Genomic DNA, 26,623 nt, shown 5'->3' with positions numbered 1-26,623 from the left:
TTATGCATATTTTATATTTTTACATATACATCTAAGTACCTATATGGAATAATATGTCCTATATGTATTATATATATTTAAGCATCTATATGTAATAAAAATATTCCTTATGTGCATGATGAGTGCATATATGTAATAATATTTGTATTATATATTTATTATATGTATTATACATGTAATTACCTATACGTTATAAGAATGTCCTAAACCTAAATATAATCCATATCTCAGAAACCATTTTTGCTGGTTCCGACATTGTAAGTTATCAATTTTCCCTATTTCTCCTACAAAGTCAGGACATTTTTGTCCTGAAAAAGTATAAAAACAAGCACACACATACACGTACACGCTCAGAGCGCCTGCCCCCGATGCCCCCCGTGTCATGATCCAAATTAAGGCCTGTACCCATCCATTAACATCAGAGGAGCTACAATGGGCCCGATTCGTCTCTGTTTCTAGGTCAGCTGTCTGAGAGAATCCTATCCAGTTACGGGACGAGTCAGGCACATCCACAGACTCTTGCTCTCTCGCTCATTTTTCTCCCTCTCTCACTCACTCTTCTATGTCTCCGTGTCTCTCTCACCTCTCTCTCTCTTTCTCTCTCCCTGTCTTTCAGTCTATTCACCCTGCCTCCGTCTCTGTTACTCCCTGCCGCAGCTCTCAAGTGTGCGTCTCCCCCTCCCTGCACCAAAGGCCCACTCGGGGCCGACCGCTGGCGGCGCGCCAACACTTCCCTTTGACTCTCTTTCAAAGAAGCACCTGGAAGGGCATGAGACGGAGTGGAGAAGAGGGCCTAGCATGCGCCAGGCTGCTAGAACAGTACAACACACACAAATGCACAGGCACGCGTATAAATATGACACCACTCACACATGCATATGCATATGCTATCACTCCCAGACTGGCAGGTTCAGCTGCCTGGTGAATCCTGAGGAGGTAAGAGAGGGAGGAGAAGAGTAAAAAGCTACATGAACCTGAGTGTTCTTCTACAAGCAGTTTACTCCCCCCAGATGGCCTCTACAGCCTCCCCCCATCATCTCTCTAACCCACAGGACAGGAGTGTTGGACTATGGCCTGTTCTGCTGAGAAGTGCATTGAAGAAACAGTAAGCAAAGGCACCTGAAGATGAAGTGGTGTATTTCATTTACTTGCTTCAACATTTGCACATAATAGAATTAGTACTAAGGGTGAGGTGATTTCAATACAGTATTGAAAAGGGAAAAAAGGACACCTATAACAGAATATCGAAGTTCAAAGGGCTCATATCTTACATTTACATTACAAAAAAACAGGCATTTTTTGGGCCAAAACAAGTACAGTATTTTAACTCGGTAGAATCAACACATTTTAACACATAGAATATAGTGCAAATGTAATATAACTTTGTCCAGAAAAAATATGTATTTCATTCCTAAATATTATAATATTTGGGTCACAGCCCAAACGTTAAGAAGAGCCATTTTGTCCTTTCAACAAAAATCAAACCACTTTGGGAGCCACAACATTTTATGTCCATTATATTTAAGTAATGTTTTACCATCTTGGCTGAAAATGTGTCTTAATATATGCTAGGTAAGGTCCTAGTATAGATTAAATAATATAATACAAACAAAATTGCAGACTCACTTTGCTCTGCTTTAAGCTTTAGCGCAGCTATAGCTACGTTTCTCACATCTCTGGCAGGACCTTTTCAGCAAAAGTAGAACAGCTTCTTGTAAAATGTCTCTCAATGTTCAACTTTTTACGAGGCTGAAGTCGCTTCTCATTTGCCAGCTTCTTGTTCGAATTTTTCCATTCCACCTTATGCAACTGCTGCACCATTTAAGGTGAAACTGGAAAATTTGAACAAGAAGCAGGCGAATGAGAAACTGACTTCAGCTTTAAGACTTTTTAGTGTTTGACAGTGTCTTGTTGCAGATTAAATGTATCAGGAAACCAGCTGGAGTGATTATAAATGTAAGTAAGTCCATTCATCTCCAAATCATTGATGTTCGTGATAAATCTTTCTCTTTGCCTTTTCGTTAGCTACTAGCTATGCAAAATTCTTGTATGCATTGCTATGTTGACCAGCATGTTTACAGCAGAGTAAAATAAAGCTCTGCTGATCGTTCAACACAGTTTTATCAGTAAATGGTCTTAAATGCTGGAGTTAATGTAGCCTATAACTGATAATCTACCAGCTTTTAACCCTTCAGAGCTTGCAGAGCTTTATTTTACTGTAAAGGAGGATTATTTTATTTTTACCTACAAATCTAATTCTGCTGTGGAGCCACAACAGGACAGTAAAAGAGCCACGTTTTCCGACTCTTGCCTTTGGCAGTAACTGTGTTGATGTATTTCACTCATGTGGAAATGATGTGTACATTTTAATGAAGCAAATTCAATGCATCACTTTTTTTTAGTAAACTATAGGTGAACAAATGTCCTGAATGTGGTTGTATTTCAACTGCATCAATTTTTGTGATGTTAGAACAGATTAAAGTCATAAGAATATTCAGTAAAGCATGTATTCATTGTTAAATGTACAAAAGCTTATAGTATTGTTTTCACCCTCTGTATTCAGTGCTGTGTAAATAGTTCCGGTGTATTCGGTGGAACTCTGATCGAAGGTGAAATCTGAGATTTCGCAGTGCACTGAATCGCTCCCTAAAGCATCATAATCAATTGTGTGATCAGACACTCACACCTATAACAAGAACAGAAAGAGAAGGATGCATCCTCTCTCTCTCTCTCTCTCTCTCTCTGTGACTATGAGGGTTGGAATAGACCACATGTGGTCCGGAGCGCCATCCTGAGAAGCTTCAATCCCTTTATATTCATTAGTGAAGGCCACAACATGCATTCTGTGCCTTCTCTCCCTCTCTCCTCTGCCTATTCATCATCATCAGGTATTAATTACAGCCTCCTCTCGTCCTCCCGCTCCTGTTATTAACACTACACTAACTTTTGGTCCTCCGTGTCGCCGCTACAGTTACATAATCGGCATCTACTGCGCAGAAAACGTCTTCCCAGGAGATGACAATCATGCCTGTCCTTTGGCTAACAGACGCATCCCTCCGTTGTGAGGAGTAATTTGACAAACGATTACATGCTGTAGTACAACATGGTGCGCGCATTTAGGTCAAGAGCCGCTCTGGTGAGAGTGGGCTTTAATGGGTTTTAGTCACGTAGCATAACGCAGCTCGTCAACTGCTCTTCAACACTGAGACACGGACGAACGCTGGGCTTATATAACCGCAGATGCTGATGAAAACAACGCGTCTGCATTCTATAGCAGGCTAATGAAATCTTAAAGTCAAAGATGGAGAACTTGGCTACTAGGGGTGGGCTATGGGCTGTGTTACTGTTATCGTGATAAATTACAACACAGTGTGCTTTCCTGAGTTAATGGTGGGTGTCGTCAGTACGTCTTGAAGACTGAACTACTGCACGGATCATAAAAGAGACCAATTTAGACCAATTAGAGAGCCTGTGAACAACAATAACAACAGTGCATAGTAACTATATGAACTGTACAGTAACAGGTAGCTGACTGGATGTCAGTATCATCTTCATTATCATCTAATTTTATTAAGTCATTTCAACAATTGTTTAATTTTCTTCCTGTTCCTTCTTAAACAGTTTATTTCTGTATCTGCTGGAAAAAACTCTTAGCTAAAACTTTGATCCCAGTCACTGTGTCTTTGAGCACTTCAGTCCTGATTCTTCCACTGAGAGTGACCTGTGATTAGCCAAATCATGACTGGGTGCTCCTCACTGCTAAAGAGTCACTGAGAGTGTTTACATGCACTCAATAATCCGATCATAATTTCTGCAGTTATCTGATTATTCAAATGGTCATATAAACAGCACACTGATTTCTTAGATCAGAGTAAGGTCTAGAAATCCAATTAAGAAATCTGATAAAGAGACTGGATTTTAGCTCAGTAATCAGATTTCTCAGTGTATGTGATCTCTTACTCTGATTTCTTGCAGATTTCTCAGTCTGTGCATGTGTGAAAACAGATGGCGGTACCGGAAATAAGCGAGCAGCGTCACCGCGAGATGGCAGCAAAATACCTTTGGAGCGACGCTGAAACCAAATACGTGCTGGACGAAATGAAGAATTTAAATATATATATATATATATATATATATATCTTCATCTTCTAGATGATGTATTTTCATCTAGAAGATGAAGATTTCCAGGTAAAGTAGTGTGAAGTTTGAGTTTTACATTACGTTTACGTCATGTCGTCTTCTGTGAGTTTACTGGCTGGTTGTAAAGTAGAAATCTGATTATTGTCTGATTCATGTAGACCCAGAGTTTCCCCATTATCTGATTACTCAAATGCATGTAAATGCGTTGAACAAATTGCTGGCAAAACCTGATTTTCTGCCGTTATCGGATTATTAGGTGCATGTAAACACACTCACTGACATTTTACCTTCTTCCTACTACCAAAGTGCTTGACTCAAGTCATCCACTAATAATTAACCATTCCCTAATTAACCATCAACCCAAGCCCTAAAATGTGAAACCCTCGGTATACGCCACAGAGTTTTCAAAATTCTGCATTATTCAGTGGTTAATATGGTAACAATGTCATTCAGAGTGGTTTGTTGCGAAATGCTCCATTCTAAACTTGCCGAGTCAGAACTGCTGACAGTGGTGGTGATAGGTCTAATGCCTCTAAAAAGCTCCCTCGCAGAAAGCATCTGTGTTAAATGGCTATGAATATGTTGCCTGATGCCTGAGACATTATTTTACCATCATTTTAAGAATTTTTGCCCTAAAATGTACTTTTTACAGTCCATTATGATGGAGAGGTACATGCAGTGCGCTGTGAGGCAAAATAGTCCCCAAAGAAAACTACAGATTTACCCCTATTTTACCATCAATAACATTTAAAGAAACATTCAGAAGACTTGTGTAGGTCCACTGGTGGTTTTAGATAGTAAATAAAATGACTATATTTGTGTTGTAGATATGGCGACCCCTGGTTCCTGTCACCGCCACTGTGAAGAAATCGTGAAGAGTAGGTAAGTTTGTCTAGAATAAAAAATTTGAATTCACATCAAATCACTCTGAATAATAATAATAATAATAATAATAATTATTATTATTATTATAATCACAACAACTGACTTAACCAAAAACTCCCATTTAACTTGTAGCTTGTTATAACAAGTGGAGAAATTCTGTGGAAAGTGTTTCAGTCTTTCAATCCATACCACATTTTTATTTGTAAGTAGAAGAAGAGACATTTTATTATGATCTGAATTTGATGAAAAGTTATTGTTTTTGTGTACAGAACGAAAACATTCAAACTAAATCTATTTACTTATGTAACAATGTCAGTAGTTATGCAATTACATTTACATAATTATGTGATCTAAATACAAAATAGAGGTAAATGTCAATAATTACACTAGACACTAGATAGTATCAGTTAAATGGACAGTACTGTGGGTCCGAATGGGCTGTAAGTGTGCATTACCTTAAACTCGAGCTCCATGCCCGTGACGTGCTCTCCCGGCTCCACCTGCGCCAGTTTCTGTATGTAGGAGAAGAGGCTCCGGGCGGCCACCTCAGTGTTCCCGCAGGCCACGGCCTCCAGCAGCGCGTCGTGGATGAAGCTGTACTGATCCTCCGTCTGCACCATGTAATTCCTCTGAGCGCGCATCAGCGTCACGTGACCGTAGATGTCCACCGTCTTCTCATGCTTAATGCGCTCCAGCATGGCGTCAATCACGATGAAGCAGCCGGTTCGACCCACGCCAGCGCTGAACACATCAGACAGAGAACACCTCAGTCAGTCAGAACAGAGTGACAGATGGTAGAGAGAGACAGGTGAACAGTTTGAGTAATCCACAAAGTCAGAGCTGGGGAGGAGACCATGGTCAACAAAATCTATCACTGAGGAAAATAAGCAGTGAAAACAATGTGCTCGGTAACTATTACTAAAACTAAATCAGAACTTAATGTTCACTGCAACAAGAACTAAAACCAAATAGTTATATGGAGAAAGAAACCTAGATTTTCATGGAGTCAAACCTTAAAGGGCCCATATTTTACATTTTCATTGTAATTTATATTGATCTCTGCTTATGAGCTTTCTGTGGGTTTATGTTCCAAAAATAGTTATACTTAATTTTTACATGACCATTTTCCAACCTCCCTTCATTCCTTAGAATCTTCTATTTCCGTGCCTTTAAGACTAATATATGTAAATGTGCTCTGATCTGCCTCACTCAAAAAGCAGCCCATGCTGAAACATTCCTTATAACGTATTAACGGAGCTAAACTGTTGTAGGTCTACTATATGTAAATACCAAAACCTAAAAATGAAACTAAATAAAAATGAAATTAAAACTCTTCCTTTTTTCCTTTTCGGAAAATAGAAAATATATATATATATATATATATATATATATATATATATATATATATATATCTTGTCGGAAGAAAACCTCGTATTTTTTTTTTACAGCAGTCCTGCTTTACACTTGAGCATAAAGGTGCTGCACCAAGAGCTCTATTTTAGCGGTTAGCCTTGTTTCCTGGTCACCTAAGAACAGACGTGCCGATGTCTATTACCAGGATTTGTTATTACATTACTGTGAGGTGGATTCAAACAGGACTGCTATTTCTGCAGGAGCTCTAAGTTTGATGAATTATAGAAGGTAATGTGCTCAGGAATTATTACTTGGCAGACTTGTAAAAGCTACAGGCACTGCAGATTAGTCCTGGATTAAAATCAGATCCTGTTAGAAAAGGGCTCTATTTTCACATCGAAAAATAAAAAAAAAACGTCATTTGACAGGGGGTGCTAAAACTTTTGCATATGACTGTACTCTGTTCATGTGGTGCAGAATAAAGGAGAGTAAAGGGGATGTTGCTGGTGAACTGCCACACAGGGACAGTTCAGGAGAGCTAAGAACATGGACAGAACGATGAGAACACTCCGTCTCCGGCTCTCTCTCGCTCTTTTTCTCATGCCATCTCAGTTTAGCTCAACTTTTAGGTCTCGGCCCGCTCCGCTGGAATGGGTTCTGACTGGTGACCTGCTATAAAACACGCACTGTTATAACACCTGTACTCCTCAGCTAGACACAGAATCTAAATTTAGCCTCATGTCAGCCCTGGTGAAACTTTGAAATGAATGTTGTGATAAAATGAATTCTTAATGCTTAAGAATGTAGGCTAATTATAGAGCTTTATGTAAGGCTGGATTGTCAGTGAGGGAGATGTAGAATCCCCTGCCAGATGTTTGGATTTGACTTCATTCCCTCCCTCTGCAGTGTGAACTGTGTCAGCGCTCTGTTGACTTAGCGTGTGCTGCGTGTTGACATCTATGAACTCCTGTGCACACTTACTCGGGGCTCTAGGGCGATGTCACTAGATGACGCTCTAATGTGGGCAGGCATGTGTTTTTACTACATGTGACTATTCATGTGATGAATAGTTTGTGATACAACTCAACTGATTCAAATAGTCCATATCCTACAGTTCTCTTATATTTATACATATCTTGTGACATTTATGTATGACAGCCATAATTTAACCCCGAACCCATAGAATTAGAAGTTTTGTTACTGTGCCTTTAAGACTGATATATGCACATGACTTATAAGTTCAGTGAACAGGTGAAGCTTAACTGCTTTAGGCTGAATATACAGATATATATTGGTTTGCATGACATCACAAAAACAATGAATTCAAAATGGGTCATTTTTTGAAGCTGGGCTCTAAGGACAGTGGACGGTTTAACAGTGTTTACATACCCTATGAAAATTTCCCAGTGATATAAGCCCGTCTTTTTAAAAAGTCATGGTGAAAGTAAACAACCTACAGCAAAACTGCAGAACACATGTCAGAAGTCTATCACTACAATACCTGTTGAAATGATTTCAGTGTGTTTTAGTGCAAAATATTTTCAGTATAATTTAACAATATTGTGATAATGTTGAAAACCACGATAATTTTTCCTATCATGACAATGATGACATGATAGGAAACTTCAATACTATCCCATATTCTGCACATCACTATTTTCCCTTTTTTTCATCGGATCTACAGTCAGTTCACGAGTCTGACCTGCAGTGGGCGATGATGGGACCAGCGTCCGGTGGGTTACAGGTCTTCACCCTCCTCAGGAAGGCCAGGAAGGGTGTGGGATATTCGGGCACGCCGTGGTCCGGCCACGCCGTAAACTGGAACTGACGCACCTCACGCTTTTCACTAGAGCCGTTCTGCAGAGAGAGAGAGAGAGAGAGAGAGAGAGAGATGGTGTTAGTATATAATGCAAAATAGTAGCACGGTATATCACAATGAGGCCCTTAGACTATATACATCTTAAATATATACACTTGTATGCTGCATACTTATTGATGGGATTGGGGCTATAACAAATTATTATTTCTATGATTAAATTATTGACATATTTTGTTGATTTTATAAGTAAAACTAAGTTAACACAACCTCTACAGGGAACAAACTTACAGAATTTGATCACATTAAATTCAGCAAATACACAGATGTTGTGCAGTAAAATATGCAGCAGTGTGTTCTCTGTAGAGGATGTATTAACTTATCATGTAGAAACATTTACTGACAAAAATGACTGTCAGTTCTCAATGGCCATGTTTCTTAAACTCGAACAAACAGCAGAAACTTATATAAATATATAAATAATCTATAGATTATAATATAATATTGTAGTGTTGAGGGTGGAGCTACACAGAATTACTTGTGTGTTTTCTTTTTTTCAGTTCTCTATATAAAATGTTATTCATGTTAAACAACCAGAGGAACATCCTGGTGATGTCACACTAACATAAGTGGATAATTATCTGTGATATGATGTAATGATAGAACCGCGGGTGGTCAATATCAGCCTTATGCCATTTCCTCTCTCTTTGCCGCCACCATCGCTCACAGTTCTGTCTGTATGGGAAGCAATTACTTCTTTTATGGTGGACAGCAGGAGCCACATTGCCTCCTTTGCTTCCTATAATGTTTTGCGATCTGCTAGAACGACTGCATGTCATATGAACCTCGTAGAGCACTACAGAGCACTTCTCTGATGGGACAGTGTGAACGTTTCAGCCTAAACCAGTGTTTTTCAGACTGTGGGCAATGAGTGGGTTGCATGGAAGCTGGGTCAGGACATATTTTTGTTCTTCCAGGAAAGGATGAGTTTGGTGTGTCTCGGGACAAACATTACCGCTACAAGTGGGTTCTGGCAAGAAGAAGTTTGGGAACCTTTGTCCTAAACAGTTCAAACTGTTACAGGAAGTAAAAACACGTCTGCTGAAATTACATCTGTTCACATCAGCCCACAGTCCTGAGTACAGTGTGTAAAGTTTGAGTACTGAGCTCGCAGCCGTCACCCAAACACTGCACTCGCTAACTCAACAGAGCACTGACACACTTCACTGCGGCTGTACGGACCATCTCAAGCGTCTCCTTCTGTCGCCAGGACATCTACTGCAGTCTAACGACCGAGCGCACACACGCACAAACAGCAGGGACTGGTTTGAATGCTGCCACAGAGAAGAAAGGATTTCAGTGAGAGAGAGAGAGCGAGAGAGAGAGAGAGAGAGTGAGTGAGAGAGAGCGAGAGAGAGAGAGAGAGAGAGAGAGAGAGAGAGCGAGAGAGAGAGAGCGAGAGAGAGAGAGAGAGAGAGAGAGAGAGCGAGAGAGAGAGATACAGAAAGAAAGAGAGAGAGAGAGAGAGAGAGAGAGAGAGAGAGAGAGAGAGAGAGAGATACAGAGAGAGAGAGAGAGAGAGAGAGAGAGAGAGAGAGCGAGAGAGAGAGAGAGAGTGAGTGAGAGAGAGCGAGAGAGAGAGAGAGAGAGCGAGAGAGAGAGATTCTCACATTGTTCTGCCCTCTAGTTTTCCTTTTTCTTCCTGGAAGCTCTTTAAAGCGAGATTTTGCATTTCAATGCAGTGTTGCTGCTTCCCTGACAGAGGCTACTCTGAATAAATGAATAAATAAACGATGTAATTAAGCGCAAACTGGCCTAGTTTTCCCGCATTTCTCTCTGGCTGCCTGTGTGGTTATGAGGGATTGTTATGAAGAATTTATGACTCCGGATGGCTTCACACGAGTGTGGAACGTACAGACGCATGAACAAATCTCATGCTTTCATTCTGTGTGCGTGTTTACATGAATCAAAGATTAAATATTTGTCTACAGCACTCCTTTGTCTCTGCATTCAAAAATGGATCTTAGAACGAGCTGAATGGACTGAATCGGGACTGGTATAGAATTTCTGGGCCAATAATAATAATAATAACAACAACTGATAATTGAAATGTTGTTATGGCTGATACTGATGCCAGTCTCTCTCTCTCTTTTTTTTTTTGTATATCCAAACAAATTCTAACTATATTCATATATGAAGTACAGTGAGCATAAGCCACATTTAACAAGTTAAAACAGAATTTTGTAGTATACGACAAGAAAACCAGACAAACGGATTACATGATAGTATGAATTGATTGATCTGTTAGGACTGTATATAAACTTTGTGTGAAGTTAGCACTGGTGCTATAAAAGTTAGCGAAATTCAATTTTTTAGCACTGAGATACAAATAGCAGTTCTTCTAAAAAGTCAGTTAACTGTAGAAAAAACACAGAAGCAGCCTGTAAAAGGTTTGTATTATTAATTTTGTGAAATTATTTTTTTTCCACAAAAATTCTGATTCCCCAAAAGGAGGCGGTATTAGCACTCGTAGCGTTTTTCTGCATAATTGAGCACAAGGAAACCCACACCAGCAGTAATGCACAGTTTATTACTTACAGGCACAGCTCAGTGTATATTAATGATCAATGTAATTTAATATATGATTTTTATTTTAATCAGTTAATTAAAATAGGCTAGAGGTGCCTAAACTTCTGGAGCCATAGACTCCAAAGGTCTCTTTGCAGGCAAACCGTAAAATCTTAAATTGTTGGCTTACGATGCTGTTACCACCCCGAACTAAACAACTTTCGGACATTTCACATCTCCAGACACTTTGTTTACAAAAATAAGGTTTGTTCTATAGTTTTCAAATTACCAAAAAAAGTATCTTTGCAAATAATGTGTAGGATTATCTAATATATTTATAAGGTGTTAACAGGTATTTTGCCCCTAGTGGCCGTGATTGGCATTATTATTCTTGAGAAAATATACTGGCACGTTTTGTAGGCTGGGTTTTTGTTTTAGTGTTTACATTGTTGAGAGGATCTGTATATTGAAAAGGCTATTCAGATTTTCAGTTAACACAAAAACAAAGCAAGCAACAGGTAAAAGAAAGCAAATAAAAAGAGCTGAACAGTTACAACTTGTTTTCTTGGTGACAGAAAGGTAGCAAAATGGACAAGCTGTCACAAAATGTGAACCCACAGTAGTGACTACGCCAGAGAAACGCCAGCACCTGTATTCCATCTGTAATTCCAACATTGGACCGATATTAACAGTAAAATTTTTCCAAATGTTTGTACTGGCCAGCATATCGTTCACCCTTAATCTGGACATCATGAATGTGTTGTTCAGCCTTTCAGTGATCTGTTGTGTTCTCTTCCTCAGTGAAGCTCCAGTGAATTTGCATTCAGGTCCAGACTTACTGTAACCCCCCCCCCACTTCACTCTGCGTCTGCTTGACCGCTGAGCGTCTGGCTGCCAATTACACACGGAGCATTTTTCTTCTGCTCACTTAGCTAAGTGCTCTTTTACTCCAGACGCAACATTAAAAGATGATAGATTGGGGAGAGAGTGGGCAGAAAGGTTACGTGAGTTATGAGCGCTTTTGTGCTATGTGAGTGTGCGTGTAGTGTCACATGTGGTGTGTGTGGGCGCTCAGGTATTTAGCCCTTTGTAAGGACCAAATGCCCTCATGACAAAAGAAAACATGAACATTTTGTGGCTGTTAGGATATTTGGCTATATTTGGAATATTTCTGTACTTCCATCTCACTAAAACTAGTTCTTATCTGCCTCTTTTCAAAGAAAAGCTTTCACTCTGCAACAACATACAAGCTCCTTGTGGACTCCTAAAACAGGAGACGCTGGGGAGAAGTGCTTAAAAACTGGGCCTTAGAGTAAGTAACAGGGCGTGTACTACACATCAGGAGCTCTTGAGGTAGTTGAGTGTTTACTTTTCAAGGTCTGGAGTTGGTTATTAGTGTTGTTTTGCTGTACTATTTCAGTGTAATTAGGTCAGATTAACTGCTTAGATAATTAGGTGATGGACTGTATAGACAGGTTCGAGTTTGTATTCTGAAATGATAACTTGACAAAAAGGTAAATGATGTTTTTTCTGTTCACAAAATAGACACAAAGGTGCTTCAACATCGAAGTACTTCAACAGGGTCCTACCTTGTGTAAGGAGAAGGTTCGCACACAGAAGGTGGCCAGTTCAATCGTGTCCAGCAAGGTGACCTGGGTCATTCCGTAAGTCTCAGTGCCTCGACTCGGCCAGTACTGGTCACACTTAATCTGAGAACAGACAGAAACAAGATGTTAGTCAAGATCTAAACAGTTAATATTCAGGATGAAATTATAATTAATTTCTAATAAAATGAATATCCAGAATGAATGAATAATGTATTTAAAATCTGGAATGAAGTTCTAATAAAATTAACATCCAGAATAAATGTTGAATAAAATTAATATCCAGAATGAGGTTCTAGGAAAATGAATATCCATAATGAAATTCTAATAAACTTAATATCCAGAATTAATAATTGATAAAATTAATATCCTAATAATATCCTAATTAATATCCTAATAATGTTCTAATAAAATTAATATCCAGAATTCATTTATCATAAAAATAATATACAGAATATCTAATAAAATTTTTATCCAGAATGACGTTCCATTAAAATTAATATCCAGAATCATGTTCTGACAAAATTAATATCCAGAATTAATTTATAATAAAAATAATATACAGAGGTGTCAGTTGATTCTGCAAATTCCATTTCAGTTCATGACCGTTCAGCTGGACTGGGGCTCCGTTTCCTGCCTGCAGTTCAATTAAAACTACAGGCTAATAAAAAAGGGACCAGAGTTGTTGATATGACCATAGTTGATATGACCATAGTGGCTCCACTTACACACAGACTGAGGCTGAAAACACAGCTGAGTCTGTCCTGCTTCACTGACTCTCAATCACTGCTGACCGTGTGATCTTATTGACAAATGGCTAGACGAATCAGCACGACGCTCTCTTTCCTCCGCCTCACAGACCCCCACACCCACCCCATCTCCATCCGGCCGACCCTCGGGCCAACTCTACATCAGCCTGGCAAGTGTTTTCCTGCCCTCTCCCAGACCACCACTGCAGGGATGGACCCCCAGCCAACGATGAATGGACAACGCTGAGCATCAGGCCGGCCTGCTTTCTGATGTGATGTGACAGCGCACCGCTGAAAAATGTGCAGGTTTAACGCGTCCCCCTGCGTTTTGCACTGACTGCGGCCTGAAGCCCTCAACGCTGATCACATCTGACAGCGCCCTAATGCGCCGCGTGCAGCCCGAACGGCCCGAGATGGAAATAATTTTAGCGCACGCAAAGGAGAGTCTAATTAACCCCTTCAGCTCTAATGACCTGTCAGCGGGTCCTCACTCTCATAACTGCATAATTTACATAGTAGTCTCATAGTGGTAATCTAGAGGAATTCCACTATATTTTTTTTTTATTTCTGTATAATTAAATTGTTTAAATGTAAAAGCCGGGGTGTGTGGAGTCAGTACAACCTAGAAAATATCATTTCAGTGGATTATGGTTCAGTTATGTTCCCTGACTAAAGGTACTGAGAGGGTTCCACCCCAGGGACAAGAGGGGTCCTGCCCCAGTGACAGTTTCATGCCTTTATTTCTGAGAGTGTATAAACATGAACCAAAGTATAGACGAAATTCAAGGTACAATACGGCTCAATTAGCATTATGATGTAGCCTACTTTGGTCCATGTTTATAGATAACAGTGTGTCATACAGTGTCAGAAACCACAGAACCAAGTCTATTAAAGATTACTGAACACCTCCACACAGTTTGAGGCAAAACTGTGATGATTAATCCAGTTTGCACAATGCAAGAAGCAAACTTTAGACAACAAGCATCTTGGCTGATTGGCTACATCTGGGGTTAGAGGTGGGGAAACAGTGTAAATTTGATTGATTTAAGATTAATGGTTGAACAATAAGCCTGTATATTACGGGCTAAAGCCAGTGTTCAGGTAATAGAGGCTGGAGATTCTAGCTGGTAGAGCAAAGCTTCTGGGTAGGCCTGATTATGGAAAGCTGTTTTTGGTGAAGGGGGAAGCCTCCCACTAAGGGATTCCTCTCTCTCTGTGTTAAATGGGCCGCAGCATCCAGATGGAAGATGGAGATAATTGTCAGCTATGATTGGAGCGAGTGAGTCCCTTTCTTTCGCTCCATCTTCACATCCTTTCTTCTCATTCACTCAGCCAGCGATGACATTTCAGCTGAGATAATGTCTAGTTGAGTGTGCTGTGAACCGTCTCACCAGCTGCTTCCACAAGATGCTGCTTGTCACGTACACGTTAAGAAACCAGCCACAATGTATACGCCATAATATCCAACTCCTGTTACAACATGAGCAGCTCACAAAGTACGTAAAATAGCCCCTGTTGTCGTCCATAATGGGGTGAAGAAGCCAATAACTCGAGTGACCTAATAAATGAATCACAGGCTTTAGAGAGGCTTACCCGTGACTTCTCCTCTAGCCGGGTCATCATGACCACAGTAGCTGACCTCTGCTCCCACACCATTCTCCAGAAATCTCCGAACGTCTCCGGAAGCGGGCCTTGCGTGGCGATGTAGGCGTTCTGCTTCCTGTAGCCATCGATGTAGTTGGCATTGATGTAGTCGCTGCCTGTTATGCCTAGAAATGGAGAGGAGAGGGAAAACTTTAAGTGGTATGACCAAAATAGTGGACACCCTGCTTAGAAACAAGGTTTAAACTGTCTCCCTCACACTCGCCACTTTATTACATGACAGCCTCCATCTTCAGACTGTCCACAACTACCATTCTAGGAGTGCTTATTACATGACCTGTAATACATTATTAGGCTGATATCTACAGTGGCCTATCAATCACTCACACTGTGACATAGAGCTGATACAGATTACATATACATTATTTTCATCAACCTAATATACAGTATTACACTCTCACACTCTCTCTCTCTCTCTCTCTCTCTCTCTCTGGTCTCTTAGATTTAGGGCCTGATCTAGACTCTGCTACAAGCTGAAATTAAACAGGGCCAGGGGTATCTCGGTCTCTCTCTCTCTCACTCTGCAGCCTGTCAGCTTTAGCCAGCAATAAATCTTCCCTAAAGTAGCCCCCCCCCCCACCTCCCACTAGACGCTGCCTCTATAGCTGAAGGGTCTGAAACAGTGATCCATGACCAGCTGCTGTGTCAAGCGCCAAACCACAACCACCATGAAACCGCACAACAACATAAAACACCATATGGTTGGAAGCAGAGAAATATTAAAAATGTATTTTAAAAGGTTTAAAAGTTAATAGTTAAAGAAAACAGACTTGAATAATCTGTTAGAGAGGAGTTCCACTGATCTTTCAAAACTTCTGCATAACTTAAAGGTTAACATGTAAACAAAGTCATTCGGAGTGGTTTGATGTGAAATGCTCCATTTTAGAGAGACTTGTCCATTAGAGGTGGGTGATATGACGAAAATATCATACTGCGATGCTTCAAGAAATTTAAAAATCCAATTAAACAGAACAAATTTTGCTCTCTTTGTAATGAAACATGTAGTTGGTCAGTGTTCAACATGTAATGCCGATATCCACAGTATGCTTTTCTAAGTTTTGTATTGTATTGTGACATATCATATAAGGATATATGTAGTCATACTGCCCAGCCCTATTATCCATTCAGAATCGTCCACAGTGGTGGTGAGAGGAACCAGACGTCTGAAGAGTCTCTAAAAACTGTCACAGAACGTTACATGAAATGGTTATGAAAACACTACCTGATGTCTGAGACATTGAGTGTGTTCACATGCACTCAAGAATCCGATCATAATTGTTTTTCTGCAGTTATTGAATTATTAAGTGCATGTAAACGCACTCGTTTTTTATTTTGTACATATAAAACCTAAAAAGACGTGGTGGTTTTTGATAGTAAATAAAATGGCTACATTTGCATTGTAGACCTTTGGTTCCTATCACCACCACTGTAAAGACATCTGAGTTGGTAAGTTTCTCTACAATGAACCATTTCACACCAGACTCTGAATGACTGTTTACATCTCAACGAATTAATTACACTGAAATTTTGAAAAACTCATTTATAAAAACAATTTATAAGTTTGTAGCACTTGTAGCACTGTGAGGACTCTAATAATCAAATTGGCTCTCTCTAAAAAGTAACAATATACTGAACTAAAATATTTCCATAACTGCTGTTTTTAGAGGTCACTGTCCAGTCCTAAACACAGCAGAACAATATAAGACAAATCTTAGTTAATTATACAGTGGATGCCACACAAAAAGCCCAAACATGGGCCATGGTGCCAAATTGTTGTTTTCATACTTTAACAAAGTGCAGCGAAACACTCGGCTGGGTTCATTTTCCAGCTTCACCAAAAACAGAGAAAAAGGCAGAAATTAGCAATCGGGGGGAAGAGAGCAGCATTAGAAAGCGGCTCGTGCGTCTGACAGAGCGGCGGTGTCGCGCAGAGCTTTAGTGATAGCTAAGTGAACAAAAAGACGGCAGCGTGCATGAATTGTTCCGCTGCTGCAACTAATGGCAAAATCACTGCGCTGTAAAATGGAAATTTCGAACTTGATTAATTTATGTATTTATGGGCGCTGTCTTTGTGATGATTTCGTTACGCCGTGTTAAGGCTCGGTAAAATAGGGTTGTTGCGAACTACGGGCGAAAAGAAGGAAAAAATCAAGGTGAAATGGAAATAAGGAACGCTCACAAAGGAAAAACAGAATCTTGGGGAAAAGTAAATAGTTTTGGGAGTTCTGACGGATGTAATCTGTTGCTTCTCGGAAAATGAGCTCGGAAGGAAAACAAAATTGCTGCAGCTATGTTGCTTCTTGGAAAATGAGATCGGAAGGAAAACAAAATTGCTGCAGCTCTTACGCAAACTAACTTTTGTCAAAAGAAACATTAATGTCAAATGTTCTTTTCAGAACTTCTTTGCTGTAGGATTGATTTTTAAATCAATTTTTAAACAAGAAAACAGAAAATGTTGGTGCACTTCAACGAGATGACAATGAGAAAACACTGCCTGAAAATGTGAGACTGTAAAACGGTGGACCCATACTCTAGTATAACTTATCCACACTCGCTGGCCACTTTATTGGAAACCCCTCTCTTGTAGCTCCACCTTGCTGGAGTACAGATAGAGACTGCAGTCCATCTGTTGATGCACAGTTGCACAGCCCTGAGGTCTTCATATCTGAACCTTGAACCCAATTTTGAGACCTGGATTTTGTAATGACTGGTAGTTTTAACTGTTGATGCAACTGATTGGCCACCTACTGTCAAACCTACCTGTGATTTCAAAAGCCAGGACCGGAACTGGATTCAAAGCCCAGATTTGAAGACCTCTGCTGCAGCCCTTCATCATCGGTCTGTTTCAGACCCACTCTTTGATGGATATGTTTGGGTGGTGGACAACGCTCAGCTTAGCTGACTGATATGTGCTGTACTGAGAATGATGCTCCAACACCCAAGTAATATCTGGATAACAGCAGCCCTGTGGTCAGAAACTGACCAATGATGAATGGGGTAGGTTAACTGTGCAGCAACAGAGGGACTACAATCTGTAACTGTACACCCACATAGTGGAGCTATAAGGTAGGCGTTTCTAATAAAGTGGCCAGAGGGTGGAAGTGCAAGGTAGGTGTTTCCAAAAAAAGTCACCAGTTAGTGGAAGTACAACGTAGGTGTTTCTAATAAAGTGGCCAGTGAGTGAACGTACATGGTAGGTGTTTCTAATAAAGTGGCCCGTGAGCGAAAGTACAAGATAGGTGTTTCTAATAAAGTGTCCAGTGAGTGGAAGTGCAAGGTAACTGTTTCTAATAACGATGCTGACCTTCAATGGGTGCCAGAATGACGCGGGAGTGATCGTAGGCGATGACGTTAGCGTAGCGGTTCTTCGGTTTGTTGACCTCCAGGTTGGAATGCTCCCAGGTGAACTGCTGTCCTGGATCGATAGACTGCAGGGAGAGATAGAGAGAAAACCTTCAGGGCCACTGTATCCTACAGTACTGTCAGCATTAACACACTTACAAAGGACGAGAAGAGAGAGAGAAACAAGGACAGATAGAGTATAATATAAAACATACAGAGAAAAGCGTGAGGGGGCCCAGAGACAGGAAAGGGAAAGAAGGCCAGAGGAAAAGGAAGAAAAGACAGTGAAGGAGTGTCAGAGAGTGAGAGAGAGAGATTGAGACAGACAGAGAGTGAGAGAGAGAGAGAGAGAGATAAACAGGCATAACACAATGATGAAACTCCCCCACCCAGTCTCATGTTAGAGAGCTGTAATTAAAAGCCAGTCTGCTACAGTTTCACCGCTGAAGAGAATCCAGCCAGGTACGCTTAGACACATCACTCCTCAGACAGTGAATAATAGCAACGGAAATATTGATAAAGGATTGTGCTCTTCCTCCAGGAGGAAATGGATGAGGGGGGAGCGTGTGTGTGGGGGTGTCTGCCCTGACGCTCACAAGATAAATGCCGTCGCACTCCCTATATGAGAATTTCTGAATAAATATTCTATTCCCCGTCGGGGTAATTTAGTATTCCATTATGATTCTGAGCTTGCACTGCCGATGGCTTTCTCTTTCTCTCTTTCTCTCTCTCTCTCTTTCTCTCTCCCGCCCAGCTTTGGGGCTTGAAGGATGTTTTCATTTAGGGCTGTGGCAATACATGCTGAAATTGGGGCTAAATAAGGCACAATAAGTTGCTTGATATAGCAGTTTTCCCTGCAGTGATTACAAGCAGAAACACTGGAGTGCTGAGAGTCTCAGTGCCGCTGCTGTTCACTGCGCTCCCTGCTGGCCGGGGCGCTTCACTACAGCATGACCGCGCAGGGCCGGGATCAGTTCCATCAATTCAAATGTTGTTCAGTTCACTATGGTTTTTAAATGAATCAGCCTGTTTTTGTTAATGTGCCTTTAAAACTAATACATGTAAAGGATCTCTGTTCTGATTGGCTGGTACATAGTGTACCTCATTTAAAAAGCAGTCTTAGCCTAAAACCTCCTTTTAAAACCTCCTGCTGTAGACTGAATAGGTGGGTATATCTAAATGTGGTGGTTTTGGTGACATCACAAATCCAAAACAGGCTGTTTCTGCAGGTTAGTTCCCATATTTGGACGGTTTGGATGGAGAATGCATGGCACTTTTTTAAACTTTAACAGTGATTATACACTACATCAAACACTTATTTCAAAAAACAAGGCAAATGAGATTTTCCATGATATGAGGCCTTTAATAATTAATAAGTAATAATAATCATATTAGGAACTCCAGGTCTATGCTTATTTCTCTATGGGAAAAATGAATGGGATTCTCATAAAATTGGCCCTGGGGGAAACAAAAAACGTTCCAAACCTGATACGTTTTGTCACACGGACATTTCTCCTGTAAATGTCACTAGACCCTCTGGATTACGAGGTCATTAATGAGTCGAAATATGAATATTCATACATAGAAGCATGGAAGAATTGACATCATAAGACTGGCAACCCTCACCAAACAAACTAGCAAGCTTCGTCCACTGCAGTGGGCTGCTTCAGCAGTAGTAGCATACAGTTTGAGTAGCTGGTGGACAAACGTATGCAGGACAAAATGTATCAGGTTTAGAACATTTTAGTTTACTACAAGGCGCGACCGGCTGAAATAAACAATGTTCATTTCTCTCATAGAGAAAAACTGCTTACACTTATAGCTTCTTCACTGCAAAACAATGGTATCTTATCAAGTAAAATTATCTTAAATCTAGTCAATCTATCTAATATTTCCCATTTTGAGATGGTTGTGCAATTATTATAAGATTATATAGCTTATTTCCAGAATTTTTTAACTTGATTTAAGTAATTTTATTAAGTAAAATTATCTCACTATACTGGCAGATGATTTTGCTGGTTTCAAGCTCATTTCTTAAAACAAGCTAAAATATCTCCCAACATAGTGAGATAATTTTACCCAAAAAAATGACTTAAAACAAGTTAAATAAATTAAGCTTACAACAATCTCAACAGGAGAAATATTAGATTTAATGGCTATTTTTAAGATAATTTTACCATTTTTGCAGTGTTTAATGGGCAGGCAGGCTTGTGAGGCATTCTTTCCCCAACTAAAGAATGCTTCATGACTTCAGAGGTCTACTGAAGTGGTGTTTAACTATGTATACTACGCCCACAAATGCATTCTTTCATAGCTACTCATGCTAGATTTGGAAAACATTCACAAAATGTTGGTAAAGATCCCATTTAACCTCTTATTCTCCAGGGTATATTTTGGTTTGTCCATCTGAATTTACATGACCAAATCGTAAGGCAAATTATTCAGTAACTGCATGAAATAAATGTACATTTTTATTCTATTTGTTTATTTATTTTTGTAAAAGCTCCCCTCAAATTAACAGAACGTGTTTTATGATCACACACACATTACTATATGCTTACAATTTACTGCTGAAAGCCAAAAATCTTTTTTATAAAAACAATTTTTACAGAGCAGATCACTGAAGAGACGCCATCTGTTTATAGTTTATAGCCCAGATTTGTGGAAAAATGGGTCGACTTTCAGTAGTCAAAAAAAATTGTGAGCTCAGCGTCTTTTATTATAAGGGTTTAAAATTACTTTCCCCATCTATCTGACTGGAAAGAAGACAGTTACAGCTCTCATACGACCCCCACCTTTAGAATGTAGCTTATGAAATATGAAAGTTATGAAGAATATGACGAAGTGCGTTTTGGAACCACCGGTGGTCTCAAGGAGTAGAATGTAGAAATGTAGCGCACAACTCAGTTTAGCTTAAAATACCTACATTTAGACTGGTATTCATTTTAAGTTGTATTTTTTTTGTATTGCTTTGAAAAATCACACGTGATATTGTATCATCTCTAAGTGTGACTTTTCACATCCATACAAAATAAAAGTCAGAATGCACTCTATGAAGACTGGTACTGTATGTATTGGTTTTTGTTCATTTAATTGAAAGTTATATGGACGCCTGCGGCAACAGAAAGGCCTTGTCCATCATCTTCTACTTGGTGAATAAAAAATATTTCTGATTATGATTCTGGTGGCTTTGGCTTTGCTTTGTCTGATTTCTCTAACAGTGTACCTATATAGAGAAACAGTGCTCCCACACTGTCCCACCATCTACCCCTCCTTCTGCCTCTGAAACACACCTGACTCAGCTCATTATCAGGCTCTCGATGAGTTTAAGCAGGTGATCGAGCAGGAAACCGCAAAAATGTTCAATATAATGGATCTCTCTCTTAGCTTAGCAGCTACAGAGAACAAAAGCCCTCTCTCCCTCTCTATCTCTCTCTCTCTCATCTTTTTCCTTCAGCACAGCTTGCTTCTAAAAACCAATCACTCAGCTCTGCTTGGCACACTAAGGCGCCCAGATGAGCAGCCATTCATCAAGAAAATAACAAAATTAAAATTACACTTCTCCTTTTAATTCAGTCATTTATTTTTCTGGAGAGTCAGAGAGAAAGAGAGAGAGAGAGAGAGAGAGGACAAGTGATGAGAGAGTCTCCAAATATGCACTAGCATTTCTCTCTCACTCTCGACAGTAATCAGAGCCATGTCTGGAGTGTGGGCTCGTGACTGTGAGAGGACGAATCTGTCGTTTTATGGAGCTTCGCTGTGTCGCTACATTAACAAATCACACTGAGGCCCCAGCACATTATTTCTTCATGATGAAAAATATCTTTGATTAATAATGCTTGTGGCTAGTCCATGATGTCCCCAGTCATCAAATCACAATTTAGACACAAGTAAAGCTTAGTCAAGTTCTAAATGCTCACTATGCTGTTTTTCTTAACCCAACTTTGTCCCCAGTTTAGTCACTGCATGCTAGCTATGTCTCTCTCTATCACACAGTGCTACCAGGCTGGGATGGCGAAGGCTAACATGTTTCCTCCAAGTCACGTGAAGCTCTATTGCATCTCTTCAAACTGCCGACTTTATGTCAGCCAGTAGGCGCCGGTCGGGCTCAGTTTTATCTGCTAAACTGTATCTGCTAAGACCGCTTAGCAAACTAGCCAAGTGTTCTTATCAATCAGTGACACAAAACGAACAATATTTACTTCTAACTTGCAGCACTCAGTCAGTGTCTCTCCTTTCTGTTAACATCCTAATATTTACTGGAAGAGTCACAGAGATCCCTTCTTTTCTCCACTGCATGGATGAATTTCTCCTCATCTATTTTAGATACAGAAGGCAGAATCATGCAGCGCATCAGAATAGAAACAGGCGTCTGTCAAAAACAGTGTTTTGGCTCTGCTGTTTACAGCTGGTGTAGAATAGGGGAAGTTTGGTTTGGATCGCATATTCGGATTCCTGCAGTTATCCGATTATTCAAATGGTCATGTAAAAAGCACACTCTGATCTAGAAATCCAATTAAGAAATCCAATAAAGAGAGCTGGAGTTTAGCTCAGTAATCAGATTTCTCAGTGCATGTAAACTCTTACTCTGATTTCTTTCAGATTTCTCAGTCTGCGCATGTGCGGAACAGACTGCTGTACCGGAAATAAGTGAGCGGCGTTTAACACAGCACCCACGAGACGGAGCAAAACACTTTTGGAGCAACGCTGAAATTAACTACATTCTTGACAAGATTAAGTATTTAAATATTCTTCATCTTCTAGATGATGTATGTTCATATTTTCAGGTAAAGTAGCGCGACGTAAAAAGGCCTAAAGTTTGAGTTTCACGTTACGTTTACGTCACGTCGTCTTCTGTGAGTTTACTGGCTGGTTGCAAAGCAGAAATCTGATTACTGTCTGACTCATGTAGACCCGGAGTTTTCATATTATCTGATTACTCAAGTGCATGGAAACACGTTGAGCGGATTATTGACAAATCTGATTTTCTGCAGTTATCAGATTATTAGGTGCCTGTAAACACACTCATTGTGTTAGGAGATGAAACGTCAAACCAAGAGGCATTTATTTTAAACTGACCATTCAAGGTGGCCGGTGCGTTTCAGATTGTTATCGTTTGCACAGTGTCTTTTCAGACTTCTGCAGATTTGCATCCAAAAAGTTCCATCAATGAACACAAGCTCAGCGACACCACTGTAGCCCCAGACTTTGACGTTTCCATCTCTGTGCAGTCTGGCTGGAGTCCTTATCCAGGCTTTCTCTACTCAGAGTCCACCATCATTTTCAAGTTGTGCTAAATGTGTTTTTCTCTTGAACAGATCACATTTTGTTAAACATTTTATGAAGCTACACAAAGAACCTCATAACAATTACCAATAGATAAAGTGTCCAAATACTTTTTGTGGCCATTTTATGTCATAAAGTCTCCAAAACCACATAAGAAAATCTAACTGAGGCACTATAAGCCTCTCCATTACTTCCATCAGCCATATTAACCACATAGCTCCACTGTTAAAACTCAGGGCACCATGTTGGTTCTCTCACTAATCTGTCTCCATTTTGGACCAAATTCTGTCTGCAGACCTGTGTAAACTGCAGGGTGGGCTTACGGCCGTGGTGCTGCAGCACGGCGTAATTTAAGAGCAGGTGGTGGAGGAAGATGTTTGCTCTATGCAAACGAGTCTGATTCAGCAATCCCCGTTTCTAATCAGCGGCGCAATTTCATTCCTGCGGCCAGCAGCCTGATTCGAGACAGGCTAGGAGTTCAGACAGCTGCGCCGGCGCTCGGCTTCAGGACAGCTGCCCCGCCGCCGCTAAATCTTACAGCCGGAGCAGCTCTGAGATGAAAAGGGCGGCCATTTATCAGCCACAGCACGTAAGCGCAGGCACGCCTTACAATGACTGCCTCCCGGCTATCAGCCCCAGAGGATGTGCTGAGACTCTGAGCTTCAGGTAGAGGCATATTCAGATTCAGGTGTGAGGGTTATGATTTTACCTGACAGCAAGGAGTTCTCTGAACTCAGAAGAGAAAAGAGGCAACTTGTATCTCACGTCACCCTTTCATCCCAGTTTACCTACGTGGTATTCGAGGATACGAGTACATGACACACTGAATGGCTATGGATATTAGAGCCTCTGACATTTAATCATTTTCCTTTGAAGTACGAGGGAAAGAGTTCTGAACTGAAATTCTGCAGTGAGGACGACGTTCACAGCTGTGAAATCGTCTCTGCTCCTGACACGGCTTCCAGAATTCATTCAAGAGGCAGAAAAGAATTTATGTTTAATCAACGTCACAAACTCAACGGAACCCTATTTTTGTGGTAGTGAAAAAACCCAGTGTGCTATAAGTCAACCTGTACGGAGCCCTGCTGGTGACATCCTGCATGAATGAAAATAATGTGTGGCCACCACTTAGTAAGGCATGGGAACAAGATCCTAATGTGTGGCCATGACTTAGTAAGGCCTGGGAACGAGATCCTAATGTGTGTCAACGGCTTAGTAAGGCATGGGAGCAAGATAATTAGGTTGTGGCCACGACTTAGTAAGGCATGATCTCGTGCCCATGCCTTGCTTAGTCGTGGCCATGGCTTAATTATCTCGTTCCCACGCCTTACTAAGCCACGCATTATTTTAATTTCTATGGGATGTCACCAGCAGGGCTCCGTAAACCTGAAATCAAAATAAACCCTTTTTTAACCGTGTAGGGCCGATTCAACACATCGTTTAAAAGACAAATTTCCCGTAATCTTTGTCGAAGTGTCATAACTTGTGCTCTGCCTCTAAAACGGCGCACCAGTGGGTCGGGATACATAACCAATAATATCATGTTTCTCTTCCCCTTCCCATCACATCCACCTTACATAGGGAGAAAACGCTCAGCTAGCTGTGAGACCCTCCCTGTTTATGTGGTTTCACTCACAAATGCGAAAGAATAAGGAAGGAAAATGCGTTATATTTTAGGGAAATTTCATCCACCGAACCGATTTTTGGTCAAAGGGGCACTTTCCCTCTTCAGCCAAAAGAGAAAAAAGGCTGAAAAAAGCAAAAGCTTAATTAAGTCTACAGTGAAGTGTCAAAATCTAGCATATAAATAATTTGAGTGGTCAAGAAAGTCAGAAACAGTGGTTAAAAATACTTTTTTTTCTTCGCTTGTTTGCACTGGCCACCGCAGATGTGTTCGAACAGCCTGAGCAGTAGTAGATCAACAGTGAAATACTCAAACACGGTCCTGCAGCTGTGTTCTAGACAGTCTTTAATTAATATGCTTTTTAACATTAATTGATTTCATGAAGATCTTTAATGTAAATCACATAAATAACACTAGAATAACATCAGAGTAACTCATTACCTTTTGTTAATAAACCTGTTTTTTTACCATGTTTTGAAAGTTACTGCAAACATGTATGTTCTTTAGATCCTGCTGGTGTGAGTTCATGGCTGTTTCTACTAACGTTAAAGTGCCTTGCATATTAATAGCGGCCCCTGCTGGAGAAACGTGTTTTCCTTGTTAAAGCAGAGTCACTCTGTAATTCAGCTTTAGGTGCCTCTGGGAAACCATGAAGTATTATATTTTACAATATATATATTATATATATAATATATATATATAATTTTACAACTTTTAATGTTTAATATTTTTAGTAAGCTGTTTGAAATTAAATTAGTCCTCTGTTCTCTTAACAGTGTGATTATTGCCTTTGAAGCATTGTTAGCATTATTATGATAATTCAAAAGCACAAACAAACAGCAAATTATACTATAATTTCTGAATTTTCATTTTGGTTTCAGTCGAGAATTTTCATTTTTGTGCATCACTTTTATGACATTCTGACTTCACACTGCTGAGATCTAATAAAGCTTTAGATATACATTACCTATACATTTATACAGTGATTTAAATACCTATTAATTTACAAATTACTATATGTTAGCATGTGAGTGGTGGCAGCAGTGATTGATACCCATCAAAAGTTTGGATTTTTTCTTTCCAAAACCTTTGATTTTCACTGTTACTTTTTAATAAATTAAGTAAATAAAAATACCTGCAAACATTAGCATACAGCAGTTATGTAAATATGTTTCTCTTCAACAATCAGCTTCATGTTCATCAAAGTATCTTCCTCTGTATGAAGAGCAGGCTTTGCCTGAATAATGACTTCTCGTCTAAACTATGAACTGTTGTTAAAAGCACATATTGTAAAACTCTTTTGAGCCCAAAGGTGGTTTAAACACCTGAAAGGTTTGAGCGCTGATGAGCTCTGACATCACTACAAGGGGATGAAATGGGTGGGCTTAGGAAGGGCTTTTATTAGTGTGGTTGTTTCTTCAGTTGTACAGGACCTCACCTCATACTCCTGGGAGAGCTTCAGGTTGTCGTTGGCTTTAAGCAGCTCTGTATGTTCAGCCAGTTCTGCGATGGGGATGGGTGGGTGATTCATCATACCTGCAGCCCACCAGGAGGGGGCATAGAGAGAAAGAGAGAGAAAGAGAAAGAGAGAGTC

The 26,623-nt window shown here is 40.1% G+C and overlaps 1 protein-coding gene across 1 annotated transcript in view; it reads right to left on the bottom strand.

Annotated features, from left to right (window-relative positions):
* Positions 1 to 26,623, bottom strand: part of ptprsa (protein tyrosine phosphatase receptor type Sa) — a 358,543-nt gene that overhangs the window by 18,993 nt on the left and 312,927 nt on the right. The window contains exons 25-30 of the mRNA XM_036587418.1: positions 26,468 to 26,565; positions 18,082 to 18,205; positions 14,709 to 14,884; positions 12,352 to 12,471; positions 8,081 to 8,235; positions 5,481 to 5,766 (exon numbers count right to left, since the gene is read on the bottom strand). Of these exons, the coding sequence (XP_036443311.1) occupies positions 5,481 to 5,766; positions 8,081 to 8,235; positions 12,352 to 12,471; positions 14,709 to 14,884; positions 18,082 to 18,205; positions 26,468 to 26,565 (959 nt within the window). The remainder of the gene's footprint in view (positions 1 to 5,480; positions 5,767 to 8,080; positions 8,236 to 12,351; positions 12,472 to 14,708; positions 14,885 to 18,081; positions 18,206 to 26,467; positions 26,566 to 26,623) is intronic.

This window comes from Colossoma macropomum, unplaced genomic scaffold, assembly GCF_904425465.1.
Source record: "Colossoma macropomum unplaced genomic scaffold, Colossoma_macropomum, whole genome shotgun sequence".
Lineage (NCBI taxonomy): Eukaryota > Metazoa > Chordata > Actinopteri > Characiformes > Serrasalmidae > Colossoma > Colossoma macropomum.
This window is presented reverse-complemented; position numbering and strand designations above follow the sequence as displayed.